The following is a 22517-nucleotide window of genomic DNA, read 5'->3' as shown; positions in this document are numbered from 1 at the left end:
GGCAGTGATCAAATTCCCAAAGCCGTGCCAAAATTTGGAGCTACGGTCATTTCAGGAGACTATCCTTTCTTTTGGATGGACTGTGCTAGCAGTCCTCACCTTGAAGGGACAGGAAAGCATTAGGGAGCTTGATAAGCAAATCAGTCTATAACAGTGAGGCGTGACAGCGTTAAAGCCAGTGCTCTGGGGAGTATCGTCATGCCCCATGATTATCCCCGCCGGTTATAGTTTGATTGTTTAGGACCTTATTGCTTTCTTCGAATCACAGCGATGTGGCATACACGTTTCCTAACGGCATTCACTGAATGCATGTGCAATGTTTCTCTACTTACTAAAAGATCATGGGCCGGGGGATGTCTGCACCACACAGGGCAATAGGCAGGGGCAGAGCTCTCACTTTTCCTGATCCTTCTCACCAATATCTGCCTTAGGCTGGCTCTGACCGTCCTGGTGCCTTTGCAAAAAAGTCAGGTTATGTCCCGAGATGCACTCAGGAATGGGGCAGGTCTCAGACTGAGCAGAAAAGATTGGACACACTAAAGAAGAGGTTGGATTTTCGTGATAGAACATGCTCCACTGGTAACACAATAAATCTCAGCCATGGTTTGTACCATGCATGTAGAGGAACAGATGAGTTCACAGTGGAGGGAGGTAAATAAAATTCTCCATTTCCATGTAAGTTCTGACTATGTCTGCTGGCTATTTACCCTTGTGCAATGATGAGAGCCAGTTTACCCTTCAGTGCATTCAGCTATTAACTTGTTTTAAATTATAAGATAATTGATAAGGTAATGTTTACATCTAAATGGAAGAAAGTTTTGATATGAATGAAGTTGGGCTTTATATGTAATCTTAAGAGTATTCATATCCTGTTATTTAAGTCACCAAGCTGACACAGGCACTCAGTGAGTCCCTTGAGAGAGGAACATTGCGCTTGCAGGACTGCCTCTAAGTACAGCAAACTGGGATTTGCCTCTAAGTACAGCAAACTGGGATTAGCCAAGAGTCATGTAGAAAAAAGAAATCTTCCTCAAAACATTGTTTTTTGATAGAAGAGAGAGGACCCTCTCCTCTCCCCCATTTTTATCTGGAAATCACAGTTCCAGTAGATGGCTATGGAGGGAAAGATATTTATATTTTAGTCTCCCTTTCCATTACTGGACTGACCTGCCAATTCCCTGTTACGCTTCATGTGCTAGTGTTTGCCATGTGTCTGCCACATAGCTCCCTAGCTGTGATAGGGACTCGCAGAGATTTCTACTCCTCCAGGCTCTTGAAGACAGACTTTGTCTGAAAGCCTGGAAGAAATGACATTAATGTCTTCACATAGAGCCCTGCAACCTTGGTGTGTTGGAAACACCTGCAGAATTAGATGTCTAAGGAAAAGAAATGCGGGATACTGAAATACAATGCTGCAAGAAAAAAAAAAAAAAAGAAAAAAACAAAAAGAAAAAAAGAGGCCCCAAATTCAAAACAACTGAAAATACTTTAAATCCAATCTTTTAGAGAACAATCTGTTAAGCTAATTAGAAAGAAGAGTTAGTAGTCACTTAGTTGCAGCTTGCTTATTTTGCAGGGAGAAAAAACAGGGTATAAACAGTCTCTTTAATCTGACATTAACTGAAACTGAAGACAACCTCAAACAGAAATAAGGTGCAGTTTTCTGTCAGTGGAGTGAGTGTCTTCAGGCATGAAGTGCAAGGAGAAGACTGCGGTATCCATTTCTTGGTGTCTCTGAGCCCAGCTTAGATGCCTTGTGCCAGACCAGCCTTTAGTCAAACACAAGCCGTGTTTTAAGTGATAGGAAGCACTTGAGCTCAGCAGTCAGGAAATGGAAGAGCCTTGGCTACCCTGGAGGTCAAACCAGATGGTCTGACAGATACTTCTGGCTGTGAACTGAGTGCATCTGAGCCTGGAGAGTGCCTGTCTTTAACAAATAAAATATTGCTGTACAGCTGGCCTTTTTGGGAAGATAGAATTATCAGGATGTTTCATTGGTTTGTCTGTATTCATTAGACTAGTTTTTGATCTTGCTTTTTGGGTGGTGTTACTGTTATTGCTGCTTGTATTGTCTATAGCGTGCTTCTGGGCAGACAGAAAGCCTGCTTCGTGAGGAGTCTGCAGCCCTGCAGCCATCAGAGAAAACTGCAATAACTGGAAGGGAGTGCACGTTTTGAAGAGACAACTGTGGCTCAAACAGGGTTTTCAGTTTCAAGTCAGGTTGGAAAAACAAGAGGTCATGATGTGAGGAGAGGAAGAAGGTTTGGGGTTTACAGAGTGTGGGTGATAAAAACTAGTTGCAGTGAAGTTTCTAATCGTTAGATCTGTTGTGAATCAGTTTTGAAAAACTTTGCAGAAGCGAGTTTCCAGAGTAAATGAGGAATTAAAAGACTTTTGGCACTGCAGCTTATATAGCAATTGTCTTTTCCAGGTATGTTGGGAGACAGAGGTACAGGTTACAGTAATAGTCCATATATTCTATTATCTCATCAGAATAGCAGCAAGGGTTGCTATTTAACTAAAAGCCCCTGAACTGTGAGACATCCGAAGCAGAAAGCGAGCATTTGGCTAGATGAGAATAGTTAGATGTGCTCACGAGTGGAGGGAGAATTGGGATGGACAGGATCGCCACCAGTGCAAGTTGGTGAGCTATGATGTCCCAAGAGAGAAGCCTGCAAGAGGTGCCAGCTTCAACTCAGCTGACCACAGCCTGACATCAAAGCCAGAATTCATCTTCACTGCATTCATCAGCTTCTCACCATTGTGAGCTCCAGCATTTCAAAGTATCTGAATTTCCACTGTCTAGCTTAACCTCTAATTTTGAAAAGAGAAATAAAAAAATGCTTGCAAAGCTGCTGGTCCCTGAACTAAATAGTACCGAAGGCTTTGCCTTCCAGTTTCAGTGCCATCACTAGTTACAGTCCGTGCTATTGCCCAACATTGTAACGTTCCCACTATTCCTATCAATTTATGAAGACAGTGTAATATTGCAACAAAACTGCAACCGCTTGTTCTCAGCTGTTCAGTACTGAATGCTTTCATCCGGATTGTTGTCACAAATGTCATCAGAACTTCCTCTGATGACAGCAGGTCAATCCGTAAGGACAGCTGAAACAAGAACTGCGTGCGGCTTCAGTTCCCTGCCAAGCCCTTCTAAATGGTGCTGAGATAGGAAATACCCTGTGACGGCAAGTTGGCTAATGTTCGCAATTTTACTGTATATCTTACGTTGTTTAGAGGTTTGCTTTCAAAAAACTGCTGTGCAGGATTATGTAAAGATCTCAGCCATCAGTTTTAAAAGTGAATTTCTTAGCTCTTGTGTTTATAGTTACAGGAGAATTCCTGGAGAATTAAAAAACAGAGGACTAACAAAAAGAACAGAGTGTTTGTTATTTTTGAGCTGATCTCATGATTTTTTTGGTTTCCTGATTCATGATTCTGTCATATTGATGGTAATATGGGTTTCATGTAATGGAAATGAATAGTCCCACTGCTATTTCTGCTTCTGCCTAAATAGTCCTACTTTTTAAAGCACACAGCTCCTTCGTTACTGGTTGCTGGTGGGACTAATCACACAAATAAATTATAGTTTTATAGGGAAAGAGGGAAACGCTGAGTGTAGCTATGTTATCCTCTGTGTCCTGAGCCTGCCTCTAATGTGGCTACAGCGTTTAGGGAAGATTTCTTTTTAATGTGAAAACTGCAGGCTCAAAAAGGAAGAAATTTAATTCTGGGCAGTCTCCAGCTTCTGCTCTTACTTATTTGTTCCTGAGTTTTTTTTGGTGAGGATGAGGAAACAATGAGCCTGAACTGTGATGTGAGTTTGGAAAACAGAGAACCACTACAGTTTTGCTTGCCTAACTTCTGCGGTAAGAGGAGCCTTATTTCCAGAGCCTGGAACGTATTTCAGATGCAGCAGGGGAGGGAACATAGTGGTAATGCTTCCGAATACTACTTGAATGAAGTCCCAAATTCCTCTATCACCCGCTTCCAGTCCCAATAAAAATTAAACATGAATAACAGTAGTGGATACCACATCTCTTTCAAAGCCCAAATGCAAGACATGCTTCCTGAATGCGGATGTTATCAAAAAAGCAAACTGAGGAAGTGGCCATTACCATGGAAAATAGAAGAAAAAACAGAATAAAGAGCATGTAAACCTGTTCTAACCACTCAGGCAAAGAAGAGAAAATATCCACAGCTATAGTAAGGCTCCAAACAAGAATTCTCCTCACCCTGCAAATGTATTTGCAGAAGTTTTGGGTTTTTATTTTACTCGTTGAGCTTGGACCATATCTAATGCTAGCCCATACACATTCAGTGCTGTGACACGAAGATTGGCTTGTCCAGGCTTTTGGCTCTCCCTCTGCAAAGAGGACTTGTGGGATACTTCTATTCAGGACCTTTTGCAATCATTTGACTCAGTACTTGACCCAAAGGTAGTCTTTCAGTTTGTAGACATCTCAGAGACAGGGGAACTTTGCACGGCTTTTAAAATTCTTGGGAGGACATGTGTTCAAAACCAAACACACACTAGGGTGTTTTGCTTGGTCCCAGTGAATTTTTGGATTCCACATGTCACCTGATCTCAGTACTCTCTTTCCCTACCAAACTTAGCCTTTTAATAAGGCAACTTTGGAATTTCCACATAAACTGCCACTTTCAAAATTTGGGAAAATTTCAGAATTTGTGAAACTGAAGCCCTTTATTTTTTTATGGTTTTGTTTTGTTTTTCAAATGAATGCCATTTAGAGGTACTGGGTACTTAATAAAACATGCTGAGCACATTCAGATCCAATGTTGAAGAATATGTTTGCCTGATAAGTGCATAAATATTGTGCAATCCTAGATCTAATTTCTCTGCTATACCAAGCAGGCACATAATCCCTTGCTCCAAATGGAAATCAAGGAAGCTACTCTTCTGAGGGAAGCTGGCATGCAGCGTTATCCCTTTTCTCATCTCACCCATCCTAGTTCTGGTGAACACGCTCTTCTGAAGGCCAGGCAAAAAGGCAACCTTCTCATTCTGTGTCCTGGGGACACATCCACACACAGATACTCTCATCAAGGATATTTTTCTTCCTCTCTCATGACCAGCTGAGTCAGTGCACCTAGTCAGCAGCTGGCAAATATCATGCCTTACAAACACAAAATAGGCCACCGCAAATCCCACGTGAGGATAAAGCCAATTGCTCACTCAAGTTCTCATCTAAATCGAGGACGGAAGTGAGGAATAAGACCAAGTGGTGTTTATTTCTTCTTCTTTAGTTCTTCTGCCCTCTTAAAACCACAGATGGCTCTTCTAGTGCCCCAGGACTGACAATCTAAGCTTTTTCCTTTGCTTATCTGCAACCATCTGCAGCTCAGTCATTAACCTGATAACAGTGCTTCTGTTCCAGATTCTTTATAAAGGAAGAGAAACCATTCAGGAAGGTAGTAGCACTGGAAATTCTCCATACAGTGAACTAAAAAGACAGTCTCTGTATCCAAACAATAACCTCTTCCTAATTATTTTTGGAAACCAATTTCTCCAGCTGTAAGCAATAGTATCTTATTAGTATCAATGGGTCTGCTTGTTTGAAATATAAAAAGTGTCCCGGGTGCTGGCCAAGGCTACACATAGTTCTTGAGGCTCAAAGGTCTGATACAATTTCACATTAAGGATTTGCTGATTGTTTTCTGTTTCTTTTTAACTTGCTCCTGGTTTTACGCTTTTTCAGAGTTGTAGTTACGCTTTGAGCAAATTCAGTAAGAAGTTAATCGGTTGAATAGATCAGAGTCTTTCATATCATGAATCTAAGGTTTGGGTTTTTTTAGAAGATGGAAGCTAATCTTAGCAGTTATTATAGTAAACTGGTGTGAATGTTCGGAAATTAGTCATTCAAACCATGTCAGAACTATTCCAGCCTTTCTGTTCTAGGTCAGATCTTATCAGATTTATACTAAATTATCTGCATTTTCAATAAGCATTTTTCATGGCTACTCAACAATGTTGTACCATCTTTTCTTGGTGAGGATCTTTTCCTGCTGGCACAGCTGTAGGAAAGAAACAAAGAGCCTGGGATAGAGATTGGACTGTAGCCTGTGCTCTGATTTGGATGTGCTCTGGCTGATCTTCTGCAGATCGGGTTAGCCTTTTGTTCCTACTACCTCCACTCATTGCTCTTCTAAACCCTCACTGGTCCTTGGGTTAGCTATCGTAGAGTTTCTAGCCTAAATTTATTTACACTCACTGTGGTTAGTTAATGCCCATTTGGCCTTTTAGCAGCATTGTCCTTCATGTGCATGTTCTTCATGGATTAATTTCTAAAGATCATGCCTGCTCTCAATCCTTGTCTATCACAGTTAAGGAAGTAAAACTCTATTTATTCTCCATTTGTAAGATGGGTTCTTCATTCCCTGATGTGCCTCACAGCACCTTCTTTGTATCTGCTCCTGTCTGAATGTGTGTCCTTCCAGCAAACTTTTCAGAAAGATTTGTGACTTGGTTGTAGACATAAAAATAACATAGACACTTTTCAGAGGTCTTCCAAAATAACCACAGCAGAGCTGGAAACAACCAAACCTTCTCCCTTTTGCTTTGATCATTCAGACTTGCTTCTTATGAATACCAGTGTTTTACATTCTGCAACTGAGCAGAATTTGCTTCTCATCTTTTTTACCTGCACTGGGGACCAAGTGTTTTGACAGCATGTGTTGACTGATACTTTCTTCCCAGGGTGGTTCAGCTTTTTCTCCAGCATCCATTATTACTAAGAGGAGAGCGAGGACCCAAGCAGAAGTCCTGGCTGAAGATGTGGGATGCCCTTCATCCACCAGTGAGGAAATTGTATCCTGTCTCCGCCAGTTGCCTGCTCGTGTCCTCAATGATGCACAGACTAAGGTACACCGTAGCAAAATATATGCCGTTGGCAAGGAATCAAAAAGTTTCCATTGACACGAAGCTGTGAGAAAGCTTAAAAAATAAATTGGGCTCAGTCCTTGTGAAAGAGCAACTGGACTAGCTTTGGTGGAGTGATACTGATGTCCATGACATCCACCTCTGACTTATGAGTACTCACAGCTTGATTCTCCTTTAGACTACATTTCTTTCATGCTACTTCGGCCGTGTATTCCAAAATTAATCTAAATATAGTTTTTACCTTCTTTCAGTCCCCTCTCATCTGCCCCTGGGTGTTACTCTAGAGGAGAATCAAGTGTCTGTAGCTTCAGTAACTGCTTTTTTGCAGAAAAGGAAGTGGGGAGGGACATCAGCACTCTGTTTCTTAATTGGGAGACATGTGAAAATTGCAGCATAAGTGATTCTAGAGATGGATCCTTTACCCACAGATTAAAACACTCACTGGCAATGCATTTTCCAATCAGGACCAACATAGAGCCAATCCCTAATTTAAAACAATATTTTTATAAGACCATTAATTCTCTTAGCCTATTCGGCTTCTTTCACCTGACACTGTCAGCAAAAGCAATGCTTCCTGCCAGTGGTGAGTTTGTACTTACATTAACTGATCACTTGTTCACTTGAAGGCTATCATCAGCTCAGTTTTCTGAAACATAAGCAAAATGGAAATGACCAGGGTAAGCTAATTTAACTGCACTATTATTGGTTTTTTTGCTAATCTAGCTCCTAGCTATAAGTGGTCCATTCCAGTACTGGGGTCCAGTGATGGATGGAATTTACCTTCGGGAACCTTTAGCTAAAGCCCTGCAGCGCCCTCGACTTCGGAAAGTAGATCTGCTTATTGGAAGTGCTCAGCAAGATGGGTTGATCAGCAGAGCTAAGGCAATTAAGGTAGGAAGAGACTCACTGTTAAGGAACTGATGGTATTACTATTACTGCAGTGATGACGGTAACCATACACAGCCAGGACAGATCCTTTTTGATTTCTGCAATTTGTGAATTATACGCCTCGCAAACACACAAAGGCACTGCCCATCTCTAGCCAGTCCTGTTTAGATTATGAATAGCATTATTATATTTGTTGATTAGCACTACTGGGGGAGATATGAAAAGGTAAAAGATCAGCAACGATTTACCATGTATTAATATGCAGCACTATGTTTTACTGTCTCTGAAATCCTATTTATATTGCAATCATCTCAGTTGTATATCACAAAGAAGAAAGCAAGCTCATAACTTGGTTATGAGGTTCTTCACTGTGTAGCAGGGCTAGTCAGTCTTTTCCATTTCAACGAGGGTTTTTTTGCAGCAACCTTTTTTTCTCTGTTGCCTTTAAGAACTGCATTTGCTAGTAAAGATGATTCTGAATAAGGACTAGCTATGACTAAGAATAGCACTGGCCTGATGTGTGGGCTAGGGTTTCAGGGCACAAACTGGTGAAATGAAAAAGAATTGCATCCATGCTGTACTTTGGACATAGAAGTCCTCAAAAGCATGCAGGTCTACCCAGAGGGATTTTGTGTCTTCTTGTGAACCCTCTGGCACTATGTGTTCTTGACACAGCGTATCAATCTCTTCTAGTTCATTTGTCCTTCTCTATGATGGGAACAATAACACTTCCTTGCTTAACACTGCCAAATTAAATTAAATATTCCAACATACTCAGATATATGCTAAGAAATCAACAGGAGAATGTAACACAGCAGGGATTATTTTGAGGGTTATCTAAATGAACTGTAGGTCTGTTGCATTGCCATCTTTCTGTAACTGTGGGGATTTCATCTCTTAGGAGGCAGTGAAAGGTTAATTCCAGCTTCTCTTTGCTGGTAGCCAAGAACACATAGACCAATTTGCTTCAGAATTAAAGACAAAATTACCCCTTTGAAAGAAGGCTTTTTAACCTGCCTAAATAAAGTTCATATTGCTTGTTTAGTCTCCATCAGAAGTTCCTGCTCTTTTTCACTTTTGGAATCAATTAAAAGAGGAAGTCAGACATAGGAAATGGACTGTGATGCTGGAGGCCTTCAGATAATGATCCAGACCCTGTGAGAGGGGAATAAACCTCAGTAACCTCATTAGAAGTCACGTGATGAAGACTAGGAAGTGAAATTCTTTCCTTTACCACTATTTCCATGTGACACTTGTCTGCAAAACCAAAATTAAATTCCATGATGTATTAGAAATTATGCAACAAATCGTCATGTTAATAGAAGCCAGAAGTGCTAAAACCCAGCACTGTGATAGTTGAAATGAAAAGGAAAAATTCTTCTGACTGAGAGTTCAGCAGTAAAATTTTGCCTTTCCAAAAAGAAAATCTGGAATATCTCCTTTATTTAAAGACTTGCAGAACATAAGATTGGAAATGGACTCAAAAAGTTGGTGCAACTCAACCCTAAGAAATGGTTGTATCTACCTCAACCTGAGAGACCTGTTTTAAATTTTCCTACTGTTGGAGATTTTCTGGTATCCTTTGGCAAAAGTTTCACTATCCTTAATTAGAAGGATAATTAACTTCTTTACTAGCTATTACAACAGTACCTATCTTACTTCGTGCTGCGACTGTAAGTCATTTTCCATCTCTGTTCCATAAAATTCATAATGTTCATGGTAGGTGGTTATATTTTGTTTTCTCTCTTTCGACTTCCTTAAGCTGTTTTCATGTTCTCAGTAAGAACTAATGCTGTTTTAATGCACATTTTCCTCTATTTCTATTTTCCTGTGTCTTCAGGTTTTTAGGGCTTGATGTAATATGACTGTTTTTGACCAGTTTGTATTCCTGTCTTCAGATTGTTTTCTTAAAGACTTGCTGCAAGGTTAAAGTTTCCTGATTTCTTCCTTGTCCATGCAGTTAGTATACTAATTGCTAGGAAATTGTAATGCTTCCTCTGTCACTGACCTGTTTAAGAACATGCATTTTCCAGGTCCTCAAGAGCATTTCTACGTCATAGCCATGACCATGCATGGTTGCAGTCAAAATCAGATGATAAAGTCTTGAGTAGGCCACAGACTTATTTAGGTACAGTGGCAGAAACTGGTGCGGCAGTGGCAGAAACTGGTGCGGGTGGTGGTTGTTACCGAGAAGTCTGTGACCCATTTCCTCTGTCATAATGTCATAAGGGATCTTTGATCTGTGCTAACTGTCCTCTCCCCACAATGGACCTAGAAGAAGGATTTGAGACAACCCACACTGTATCCCATTCTTCTAATTTATTTGTTTTAAGGCTTCCCTTGAGGTAGGTCTGACTTGATAAAACCCAAAGCTGGTTTTACTGATATACTAAGGAAGGTGGGAGGGCTTAGCTGGTGGTCAGAGCACTGAACTGAACTTGGGGAACCAAGGCATAGTTCCTAGTTTGCCTCTGACTATAACCAAGTTATTTAATGTGTTCTACAAAGAGGGAACCAAACACTCCTGGGGTGAAAATCCATCTGTGGATGCGCTCCAACTCTGCAGAGAGAAGAACCATGCACGTATTTGGGTATATAAATGGTACAGCTAAAAGCTCCTGTGGCAGGTGCATGGAATTTGTAAAGTCCTTCATTTCCATCTCTTTAGGATGACTGATTTCAGTGTACTCAGATGCAAAGAGTGGGGGATAGAAAAGTGTAACCCCTGCTGATCTGTTCCACCAGTTCCTGGGAATAGCTGTGCTGGCAAATTCAGCCAAGGTCTTGCTCTATTAATCCTAGTCTTGCTCTACTAATACTGATCCTGTAAATGGTAAAGAGACACTTTTAGCCATTTGGATGCAAGCAAGCTTGGGATATGATGCAAATCTTATCACCTTAGACTGGAGTTACATGCAAGTTTTGTAAACTCTTAGCAGTCAAGTCTTAGGTGTGAGACCTCTAGACTGAAACCAGACCTGAAGGTGGTAAATCCAGTTGGCACCATGTTGTTCTGTGGGGGCTTACTGGCATTTGTTTGTGTTGGGTGTCTCTGTACTCCCACTACAACACTGTGCTTATGCCTGTTAAGACCTTTACTATTAAAAATGAAATAGAAAGACAAAAGGTACCACTTATGTGCTAGCAAAACATTTATGTTTGATTTGTTTACAATTAAAGGCTGAGGTCTCTCGGTGATGCTTGCAGCAGAGTAGGCTGAACATTCGTGTTCAATGTCTTGCCCATGGAAATGACCGTTTTATGACATTCACTTGAATGCTTATTCATGTGAACTGAGACAGATTTACCACTTCCTGGAGCACTTCGTACTTATCCCCAGTGCAGCCATCGGATGGTTGAAACTAAGTCAGAACAAAGCAGAGTTTGTTAAGGGAATGGCAAGTGGTGCCATAATGCACTATTATGTGGCATATGGAGCGGTTAAGCCTGAACCCGTTAACTGTAATTCCCATGGCAGAGCTTCGGGGATATTAGCTTTGAGCAGTCATAGATTAGGGCAGCTGAGCAGAAACCTCTAAAACCGTTGATTTCAATTCCCAACTGGGAAAAATGTTATCCCTGTGCTCTAGGTGATGCTCAGGTGGGAGGATCTAATGGTTCCAACTGTCATTAAATGTACAGAATCACTCATGCTGATCTATATCTCCATTTGTCTGTATATGCACATAAGTCAGTACGACCCTGTTTATATCCTCCATATGTTCTGTGCCTACTATGTAAACTCCACATTGCAAGGATTGTTAACTTTCTTTTTAGTTGGAGGACTATGGTTGCACTTTATGTGTTTTCTTTCTTTTTCTTTCCCTCCTTAATACAAATCTATTTGGCTGCAGAACCCAGAACCAGGACATAGGGGAGTGAATAGATAGAAATATAGTTTATTTACCTCATGTAAGCAACTGGATCTATGCAGACCAGATCTTCCATCTTACACTATATTAGTCAGTTAATTTCTTTATGGATAAAAGTATTCAGCAACATGCAACAGATGGTAGATATGCGTTTATTAATTGTAATGACCAGGGATGTAGTGTCGTGATAAATGCCATCAGTGAGGAGAATGGGCTGATATCAGCTCTTTACTTCATCTTGTAACTAGCTGGAATCCTTGGAACACTCTGCTGACTGGCTGGTAGGTCTTTTACCATCTTTTGTGACAATGTTTATCAAAAGCCATTTAAGACCTAAGGTCTCTACATACTCTGTTAGCATTATCACTATTCCAGTTTGTTAGAAAAGTACATTTTGCCCCTTAGAACATGTAAATGTTTGATCTACCAACCGCTACAGTTTCTTTTTAAATAAAACACTGGACCAGATTCATTCATCTGCTCCAGAAGCTATGCTACAGGAACAAGAACAATAAGCATTATATAACTAATTATCTAGACAACGCTTATGACCATTTTGTATTACCAGAACAGTAGAAAGCAGTGAACCTGCTGTCTTTAATTATTTTCTTTCTTACTTTCTAAATATAGTTGAAAAGCACACTATAACTCTGAGGTCAGTTGCTAATACCTATTTAAAGCTTAGCAGAATGTAAATTACTTTACATAATGTGCGGCTGTTTCTATTAATCTGGTAGCAGCTGTTATATATACTACTATTTGAAAATTGTTCCTTGGTCATATATTTTCTAATGGGAAACATTTTTTGTACATGGAAAATTGGTCAAATTGAATCAATTTCTGAGAAGTTAAATGCTTTGTCTTTTTAATATTTCATAGGGTTTATTCTGAATGTATTGCTTTGTTTTGTACTATCATGTTCAAGTCAGATGTTTAAATTACGTTATATTATATTGTAGCGAGAGTGACACTTGAGACATCATGTTTCAGATTGTGCTATTTTAGCGCTGGCTGGGATTGAAAAAAATCTCAAAATGTCTTACAAATGCCAGTTCTGTTTCTCATCCATCTCTGCCAGTTGAATCCTCTTTCATCTGACTCAACACATCTCAAGGACCCTACTCTATTATCAATGATTCATATGATCAATGACAAAGAAAGGTCACCAGACATCTTGGGGGCATTTTAAAGATCACAGAAACTAGTACACAGGCACAGTAAAAACCTAAGACCGACCGCACTGAGTCAGATCAAAGGCCCATTTTGCACAGAATGTTGTTTTCAGCAGTGGCTAAGAGTGGATGTTTGTAAGAATAAGGTAAGCAAATCCGATACTTCTGCTAAACACTCTCCAAACCCCTAGCACTTTGCAGCTCAGGGACTTCCTATCCTGAATTGGTCTTTCCATAAATTAATAATCATAAATTGATTTTTTTTTTTTTAAATTGAAAAACTTGTTCATGAGACTTGACCAATTTTGGCATCCACAAAACCACGTGGCAAGGAGTTCCTCAGCTTAACGATGTGTTGTGTGATGATCCATCTCCTTCCCTGTGGTTTTCAACTGTAACGTTTATTTGATGCTGGGTAGTTGAGGCAGTGAAGGATCAATTCCTAGGGTACGTAATCAATACCCGAAGGTATTTTTCTCTTTCCTTTTCTCTCTGTTTTAAGTTATCCATGACAGGTGTAGAATAAGGTAATAAATCCATTAAAAAAAAAAAAAAAAAAAAAACAAAATGAAAGCATTGCTTTGTACAGACAAAGAGCAAGTTTGCAATTTACACATAAGAGCTTCGGCTCTGCATTGACACAGAAAAGCATCTGCTCCTACCCATATATTCTAGCCAAATTCACCAGCTCCAGTCACCAAATGAGAGATTGCTAATTAGACAGCAGCAATGCTTCTGCTGGTTAGTAGGGAGATGAACTGATGTGTGCTGAAGACCATGGGAAGATTCTTTTGAATTCAGTGAATCTGCAGTCAGGTCTTCAGTGATAATTTCTGGTTCTTGCAGAAAAATATACGTGTCCTTACTGTATTCAAACTGAACGATTTTGCAGGCAAGTGTGCTATGCAGTTTCATATGTGGCATTTGTGCACATGAAGTGACGTGTCATGTGTGAGTTGCAGATCTTTTTTGAAGTACAGCTGCATTACTAAAACTGGCACCACATGACTCTTTTCACATTGCATGGGCCAAAATCTAGCAAAAGAAGAGTTTATTACAAATACAAGGAAAATTTCCAAGATCTTTTTGGACCTTAGGATATTTGGTAGTGTTTTGAAATCCCTTGTAAAGTCACTTAATCAAAATGCACAAAGCATTAGAGTATGTCCGTAAGGACAGGCCTCGGCTTCAGCAGGCAGGGACTTATTTTCCATCTTTCCTTTCTGTGAATCTGTTGAAAAGTAATTATTCCCTCTGTACTTTTTGTATAGGGTTGTGGAAAGACCTAGCCACAGATGAAAACCAGCTGTGGGCCATCAAAACAACATATTCAGTAAAGCATCTATGGTAACTGGACTGGGCAGACACCAGCCTATTTTACATCAGACTGCCCAAAATAATATAGGTGGTTTATTAGATCTTTCTCTCTGGAGTTCTTGTACCAAGATTCAGCCAGCGTGCACCTGCAAGGTGCCCTCTTTAGAAAGGACTTGATCCACAGGAAAGTTCAGCTCTGTTTCTGAACTTGAAATTATTAAAAAAAAAAAAAAAGTTAAAAAATCTGTATTGATAAAATAAAAAACTTCCTCAAAGAAAGATGTGGTGAAAACTTCCAGCAGTCTTTAGCTATGGTAAAAATAGGGCCAGGTAAGCAGTTTGGCTTAGAAGATGGTCCCCCTGCTATCAGTAATTCTGCAGTGACATGGGCACTCTGCTCTGAGGAAAATGCCTTTACGTCAGGAAAGGTTTAGACCAGACATCTCAGGGAAAGGGCATTTCAGGGTAGGTCTCTGAAAGCCCTTAGGGGTTATGGAGTTTGGAGATCATGGCTGCAACTTTCATTGAGATTTGGAGGAGGGGGATTTCTCTTCCAGAGCCAAGGCAGATATTATTCCAGAAGGGACCTAAATACAGGCCTTCTGGCAGCCACATTTCTTTGTAGGTGTTTCCAGAAGAGGCAGAGTGATATAGGCATGATATGGCTATATGACGTGTTCGCTTTCTGGACTTTGCAAAGGAAAGGAGCAACATCTCCCTCTCTCCCTTTTAGTTTTCCTGCAGCGAGCTCATGCAAAAGACATCATTGGGCACACTCACACTGGAGAGCTATCCATGTGGACTGTTTCTGTGGGAGCCAGCTGGGTGTCTGTAGTATTAGAGCTTCACCTGCACAGCACTGTACCTGTGATTTGGACTTACCAGCTTAGGGATTCAGTCCTATAGTATGTTTTGAAGAAGCCAATACAGCTGGCTGGCGATGGTCTTGCGAAAGCAAAGGTAGGGCTGTCTCCTGCTTCTTCCCCTAGGAATCAGAGATCACCACAGAGAAGACTCGTTCCAGCAGAGGGAGATCTGAGCCTATATTGTTCCATTTAAAATGTATCTTTTGTTTTTGTTGTAAATTCCATATATGCATTTTTTTCTCAGAAATTTGAAGAAAGTCAAGGAAGAGCCAACAGCAAAACAGCCTTTTACCAGGCTCTGCAAAATTCTCTAGGAGGAGAAGAATCCAACTCGCTCATTGAAGATGCAGCTACATGGTATTACTCCCTCGAACACTCAACTGATGATTATTCATCCTTTTCCAGGGCTTTGGAAAATGCCACCCGGTAGGAAACTCATCCTGTTACAACTGTGTCATTGGGGTTAAGCAAGGTTTGTTTTGCTTATCTCAAGTGTGCATTTATATTCTGAAAAACTTGAGAAATTCTAATGCAAATAAACAGAAAATGGGGAATATGATTTCATTTTCCATGAGGCTTCCATTGTCATTGGTAAACAGAAATTGAACTGACTTTTATGCCTTATGAAAAATTTGAATTGTCTTTCCTGAACTGAATGTTGGCTTCAGACTACTAATGCTTCTATATGTATTCTTTCAAGTCAAAGATGTCTTAGTTTGCACACTCTGCATCACCTCTTTCTTGAGTCCTCTTCTCCCTGTGACAGTAGAAGAACGAATAGACTGGCTTTTATTCACAAACAGCTACATAATTATACAGTTAAATAATTTTCCTAGTTTTTGCAAATTTGGAGAGCGATCAAGTTTTAAAACTTTGATTTCAGCAATTTAATTAATTTTTATATTATGAAACCTGCAAAATATATTTCTTCATGATGTCAGGCTTTCTACAGATGGGTGTGCTGTGTAAAATGGCAAAGCGTTTGCGAATGTTCAGAAAAGTGACTCCTGACCCCATTCTATGCATTGCTAATCTCCATTTTCCCTATGGCAGAAGAATCCTCTTAAGCCTATTCATGTATTTCCTTGACCCTTGTGTAATCATTTATGCCAGTGTACAGTGATTGTATAATGTATCCCAATCTGCATTTTACTCCCTTTGTGTATGGTTTCCCATGGTGAGAGAAAGCAGAATCAGGCATTAGGATGCTTCTGTAAGAAGTCTTCTTGCAGACGTAGAAGGAGAACACACGATATCTGACTCTTGCCTTGTTTGATCCATCAGGACACATCTTAAACTCACAGTGCCTCCCATCGTCTTCTGAAGGAAATAGTGATGAAATGTCAGGAGATGCATAAGCGACCTACCTCCAGTATATATACTCCCATACTTTGCATTGAAGCATTGCAGGCAGAGACCATTGGGAAGTGGAAGATGAGCAGTGGGCCATGTTCAACCACCCAGTGTATATGCATAGCTTCGACCCTTAGTTGGGTATGGCATCAGGTCCCATCAGTTCTGGATAACAGTCAGTTTGAAGAGACCATTGCCCTGTTGAACTAGGACTCCACAGCAGTCATGACACCTATGGTGGGCCACAGAGACTGGTGAATATCTTTAGCTTGGGTCACATGGTGGTTTGGTCTGCAGAGAAGACTAGATTTTGCTCTCTCCCCCATGGGCTGCCAGTTTGCTTTAGCCGGTGACAGATCTTGACCTGTGGCAGGGTGGCCTGTTTTTCTGAAAGGAGGCAAACTGAGGGGAAATCTCCTTATCTCCTATCTCCTGCCTGTGCAAACTAGGGGGCTGAATGTTTAAGTGGAACAGATTTTCAGAAAATGAATCAAAAACTTCTTTCCCTATTCCTGTCTCTGCTTCACGAGCAGATTTTTTATGAAAAATCTTTACATTTCTAAGGTGATGTGTTTTGTAAGTTGATGATTTGACTCCTAGTGTGCCTGTCCAAGCTATTTCACCTCTGTTCTGAACTGAGACATCATAGCTACAAGCTCCTGGTATCTACATTCTTGGTGTTACAGCTTTCTGTCCTACCACAAGCCTTTCCATGAGACCTTAGAGACAAGATTTTCCTTTCAGTAGGTCTTTGTCCTCCATCAGAATTGCAGGGCATTGCTCCAGGGGAGCCTCAGGGAACGGGAGATGAACATGAGCCAAGATTCACTTGGAGACATCTGATCCAAGACAGCAGTGACCAAATCTGTTTGGGGAAGGTTTCTGGGTGGTCCAGGTGTGCCGGTGAATTGAGGTCACAGAGCAAACAAGCCAGAAGGCTGTGGGTTGAGCTTTGTGCCATTTATCGAGTCTCGCACTGTGCCACATTTGCCTGGCCTCGTAGCCTGTCCCAGGGACAGGCCACCCACCACTGCGGTGTCTGGGGCCACTGCATGCAGCACACGTGGAAACACTGTGGTTCATGGGCATTAGAGCCAGAATTCATCTTCAGTCTCTTTCCATCACCACCGTTACACATGGGGCTACAATTCTTTAGTCAGGTCAGTAAAGTTTTAAGCCATAATAAAACACTGAAGGACTTAAATTTTAGCCCTTCTTCCCATCCAGAGATACTTCCATTAGGAACACAAATGGGCTGTTGCATTTGATCATCCACGTTCAGCCCAGGGCTCAGTGTGGTGCAAACACTGACCTTTGCAAAGCTACGAGGGCTATCACACTGCCCGCTCGCAGCAGGAATGCAATACACAAAGAGCTCCTCAGGCTCTCACACCCCATAGCAGCCTCTTGGGCATGGGGGTTACCTGCCTGTTTACGACGTGAGGCAGATGACTTGGCTAAAAAAAACCATGAGTGGCTTAGAGAGTCACCACGAGCAAGCAGAAGGACGAGTAGTGAAACCAGGATGTCTGATGATAATCCTTTGCTTTAAACACTTTGGAAATTACTCCAGCTACAGGAGAAAGGGAGGGAGACAGCAGTTACAGAATGACAGTCGTCTACATCAGTATCACATATATGGTGGAGAAAAGAGGGGGTTGGTTCTCGTTTTTTGGTGTTTGGGGTTTTCTGGGAGTTTTGGGTTTTGGCTTTGCGTTTTTAACAAAAAACTTACTACCAGCGTGTGTAACCCAAGAAAAGTTCTATGTCAGGAACTTATAATTAATTGCTAAAGTTTTAACAGGATTATAAAGTGTGAGAAAGCAACATAAGTGGTTCCTGCTGCATACATTGTGCATATTTTGTGGTTTTAAAATATTTCCACTTTTAAAATTGTTTTAGCTGCAATTCTCTGGTGTTTTTCCCAGGTATAGAATGAGTTTCATTTTCTTTTTAACTCTGGTATTCCATACCTGTAAGAAGCAACCATTTCATTTCTGTCGTTATTATTTTTTTAATTTTTTTTTGTTTCCCTAGAATAGCTGACTTCCGCCCCCCCCCCCCCCAACAGCACCAACTGAGAATCAGTTTTAAGTGGTGAAATGTATCTCAAAGCATTTCTAGAGAGCTAATGCTCTCCACAGACTCCCTAGTTTTCAAAGACCATCTGCTCCTCTAAAACCCCATTCTGGTAGGCTTGTGAAGAACAGTAATTTTTGTTTCATATGGGTGTTTTCAACCATAACTGTCAAAGAGTATTGTGGTCAGTCAGCCCATAACTTGTGGCCTCACAGATGGGCTTAAAATAAACTCTGCTGAACCAAGATAGCTACTCAAACAGTGCCTTTCATAATCATGCCAGTTATAGCAACATGTTTTTATGCTTCTTTGACACTGTTCTTTCTTGCCATCAGTCATTCTTTTTTTACCTACCAAGTGTGAAGGAGCAGCTACTGGTTCAGATTCACTAGACCAAGAATTGAAACCTCCCACTTCTGCAGCAGATACGTTTGTGTGTGCTCATGTAGTTATGGATAGATAAACACCCAAAGAGTGTGCCGAGTCTTCAGGAACGGGTAGAATGAGAAGTTCTGATATGTGTGTATATAATATTGCCTTGAGGAATCATACAAGAGATATCTTGCTGCTAGGTGTCCTGTTTTCTGCCTGCCCCTCTTGAACTGCTTGTGTTCCTTCCAGCTTCTGTTCACCCCACCTTCCAGCCCCACTTCTTGGGGCAATGGAAGCTGGGAAGGTTTGGATATGTTTATTCACTCATACCTTTGTATTGAGATACCTGGTGATAAATCAATCACTTAACTATCTCATTGCACTCTCTTGTTCAACCTTTCTCTCCCAGACATACTGCACCAGCTATTTTATATTGATGAGCCCTGCAAGAGGTCCTGCACGATATCTCCAAAAGTGGTCTCTTACTTCTTCCAGCTCTGGAAACTCTACCCAAAAAAATCATATAGATCCAAATGCAGAAATTATGTTATTGATCCTTAACCCAGAAAATATAGAAGTCTTTTTACTAGATGCCATTGCAACCTGGTGGTGCCAGAAGAAGGAGCTTTGTACTATTACAAGCATGAGCCCCCATAAACTAGACTAAAATGGGATTGTTTTTTTGGGCAGAATACTCCTTATATGTCAGATCTTGTTTCTTTAATGTCATTATCATTGTTGAACACTCCACAAAACAACAATTTTAGAGAATTCTGAGCTATACTGGGCTTATAGAGGGTTAATGTGGTTTGCCTCAGTGCGCTTGAAGGCAGAGATATGAGCTGTTTGGGAAGATTTAAAGGTTATCAATATAGAGAAAGGTCTGTTGGTTGTGGGTTGTTTTTTTTTTTTTTTATTTACTTTTTTCTGTTATGTGACTGTGTCTGTTCCCTGCTGCTCCTTTTTTATCAGTGACCAGTTTATCACGTGTCCCATCATAAACATGGCCAGTCACTGGGCTGCTGCCTCCAGAGGAAATGTCTTCATGTACCACGTACCTGAGAGCTCCTCACAGAGCAGGTAAGGAGATGTATTTTATTACATTTCTTGGATTCAGAGTTTGCAAAACCAGGGCTGTCTATTTGGGCACCCTTTGGAGTAAATGAAGATACGTAGGTATGAACAGTTTCGATTAGCAAACGAAGGATTGGACTCTAATAGATTATTTCTCTCTGTTGACTATATAGGAGTGCTGTTTCTGAACGGAGGCACTTCAATTTAGATGTCTAAATTGTTTCCCATTTCCAACTTACCTACCTTTGCCAGTTCCAGATATCCTTATAGATTTCTACTCTATACCTGATAAATCTCCCACATAGAACCAGAATGTGGTCTAAGTCAGCGGGAGTCCACAGCCCTCGAGGTAAACGGGGTAACATTTTCTAAGGACTCAACATTAATTTAACACTGCCCCCTTTTGAAGTCCATGCAGTTGCACCACAGTTACACTGGCCGTCAGCGTGGACGGGGTCTGGATTTATTCCTTCCTGCTCCAGTACCATGACTTGTGACCAGCCAACAGGCTGTCTCATGGGAGGAAAAGTATTTTTGAACACAAGCATTTGCAGACTCAGGCTCTGTGTCATCCTTCATGTTAGAAGCTTGCTTGAAAAATTTTCAGCAGGGGAAGCTGTATCATATTTTAGACAGAAAGGTCCAAATGCCTGTGAGAAATGCAAATGCCTTGTTCCCTTGGGCATAGAACAAGCTGGTAGTCAGAGGCTATTAAGGTCACCTTCCCTGGTTTTATTTTAGACCTAGCCCCTCCCAGAAGTCAGGATGAGACGCTGAGGTTTGCAGGCAGTGGTAGCACTTTGGGCTGCTATGTGGCATACCACCGCAGCTCCTGGCCCCTCGCTCTCAGTGATCAGAAGCTGCAGTGACAGCAGCCCCTCTTGTCCCCTAAATCCACACGCCGGGGCAGCGAAGCACACAGGGATGCTGATCTTCTAACTGTTTCCTCATGAGGGAGCAGTGCTGTCCCTCGCTCCCTGCACTGCCCCGTGCCTCTCTCCAAGAAAGATTTCTGAGACCCTTTCCTTTTTTCTCAGGCTTTCTCCGAAAGGGCTGAGGGAAGGGACAGCGGGTTCCTACCGGCACCATTTGACACTGAGAAGTTCCCTGTGAACTTCACGGGTTTTTTTTTTTTTTTCCTTTCCTGATAGCATAGTGAAAAAGCATTTGAAAGGAACCAGCCAAGATCTAGGTTACAGATGAAGGCCATTATGCTGCGGTAACACAGGCTCGCTTTCTTTTTAGCCGAGAAGAAGTTAATCCTCGGGGAGCCGTTATTTCGCTGGCAGCTCCAGCGGGAATGTTCGCAGTGCTCCGTTTGGCTACCGATAGGCTCAGATAAGTGACTTTTACAAGGGTCCAAATAGGGCCGAGCTGTGGTATGCCAAAAATCCAGCCACACAGAAAGAAAAGAGGTGTTCTCAAATTAGCTAGCAAGTTTTCTCTTGCTTTGGAGAATGATAGTCACCCAGTCATCTACGATGAGATCTTATTTGAAAGTAGGTGAAATAGTGCTTATACAAATTAGAGTCACTGGCTTTGAGGCAGTGATTTTGAATTGATGAGAATTTCCTCTTTATGTAGCCCTATTTAAGATTTCTCTTGTGCCCGTGTTATTTAGCTCTCCTGACACTCTTCAATGCAGTGATAGTTTACATAGCACTTAGCTACACATTTTAATAATACTTATGTTGTCGGTGGTCTTCTAAGCTAATTACTTTAAATTCTAGTGCAAACCACATTATTTCACTTTTTCATTACCCTCTTTAAAAGAACAAAGCCGGTATGCTGTTGGAAACTTGTGGGACCCTGAGGCAGAGGCTCAAATGCCTTAGGCTAACCACTTGCAAGGAGAAATGGGCCCAAATTGGTATGCTGAGTTTACATTCTTACTCCTTTCGTCTTTATTCATGCTTAAGTACCATTAAAATAAATGTTTAGGTTGCAAAGGCAAGCACCTAAACAGAAATTGCAGAATTCAGCTTGTCCTTGTACGGAAGGACCTCATTTGACACTTGCAAGGTGACTATTTATTTTTCCCAGGGGACCCCACACTAGGTCCATGTCTGAATATACTGACAGTTTTTTGTTTAAACGCTGTTGTCTTTCATTCCTAAATGAATCCTTCCTTATTCTTCATCCCAGTTCTGCCAGGTAACCCTTCTCCCTCACCTTGCCTGCAGCATTCCCCCCCCTCCATATAGTACACGTGCATTGTAAGCTGTCCAGCAGCCTCACTGCATGCCAATGCAGAGATGCTATCGGGGTAGGAGCTTCACATGGGAGAGTGGCCTTCACTGCTAAAAACTGTGAGAAACCATCAGTAATCTGAAAACAACAAAACACAGTGTTTGGGAATATTATTGGCGATTTGCCCTACCAGATTAAAACCAATGATGTACATGAAACAGCCTTCAAGTAGAATATATAAACTAATCTTGGGGAAAGATCTAGCAACCACGTCACCAACTCACAAGAGATTTCCCTAGCCACTGGAGTAACAAGTCCTGCCAGTTCTCAAGTTCTTCTTTGAAAATTGTGACTCTTCTTAGGAGGAGGAACAGAGGCAGATACTCTGCGGAGCAATGTACAGCTTAGACTGGAAGGTAGGATGTGTGGGTTT

At 41.2% G+C, this 22517-nt stretch overlaps 1 protein-coding gene across 1 annotated transcript in view; it reads left to right on the top strand.

Moving 5' to 3' along the window:
• TG (thyroglobulin) overlaps positions 1-22517 on the top strand; it is a 170703-nt gene that overhangs the window by 130383 nt on the left and 17803 nt on the right. The window contains exons 43-46 of the mRNA XM_075743291.1: positions 6719-6883; positions 7625-7792; positions 15261-15442; positions 19793-19900. Coding sequence (XP_075599406.1) covers positions 6719-6883; positions 7625-7792; positions 15261-15442; positions 19793-19900 — 623 coding nt within the window. The remainder of the gene's footprint in view (positions 1-6718; positions 6884-7624; positions 7793-15260; positions 15443-19792; positions 19901-22517) is intronic.

This window comes from Balearica regulorum, chromosome 2 (assembly GCF_011004875.1).
Source record: "Balearica regulorum gibbericeps isolate bBalReg1 chromosome 2, bBalReg1.pri, whole genome shotgun sequence".
Classification (NCBI taxonomy): Eukaryota; Metazoa; Chordata; class Aves; order Gruiformes; family Gruidae; genus Balearica; species Balearica regulorum.
The sequence above is the reverse complement of the archived record's forward strand: the minus strand, read 5'-3'. Positions and strand labels throughout refer to the sequence as shown.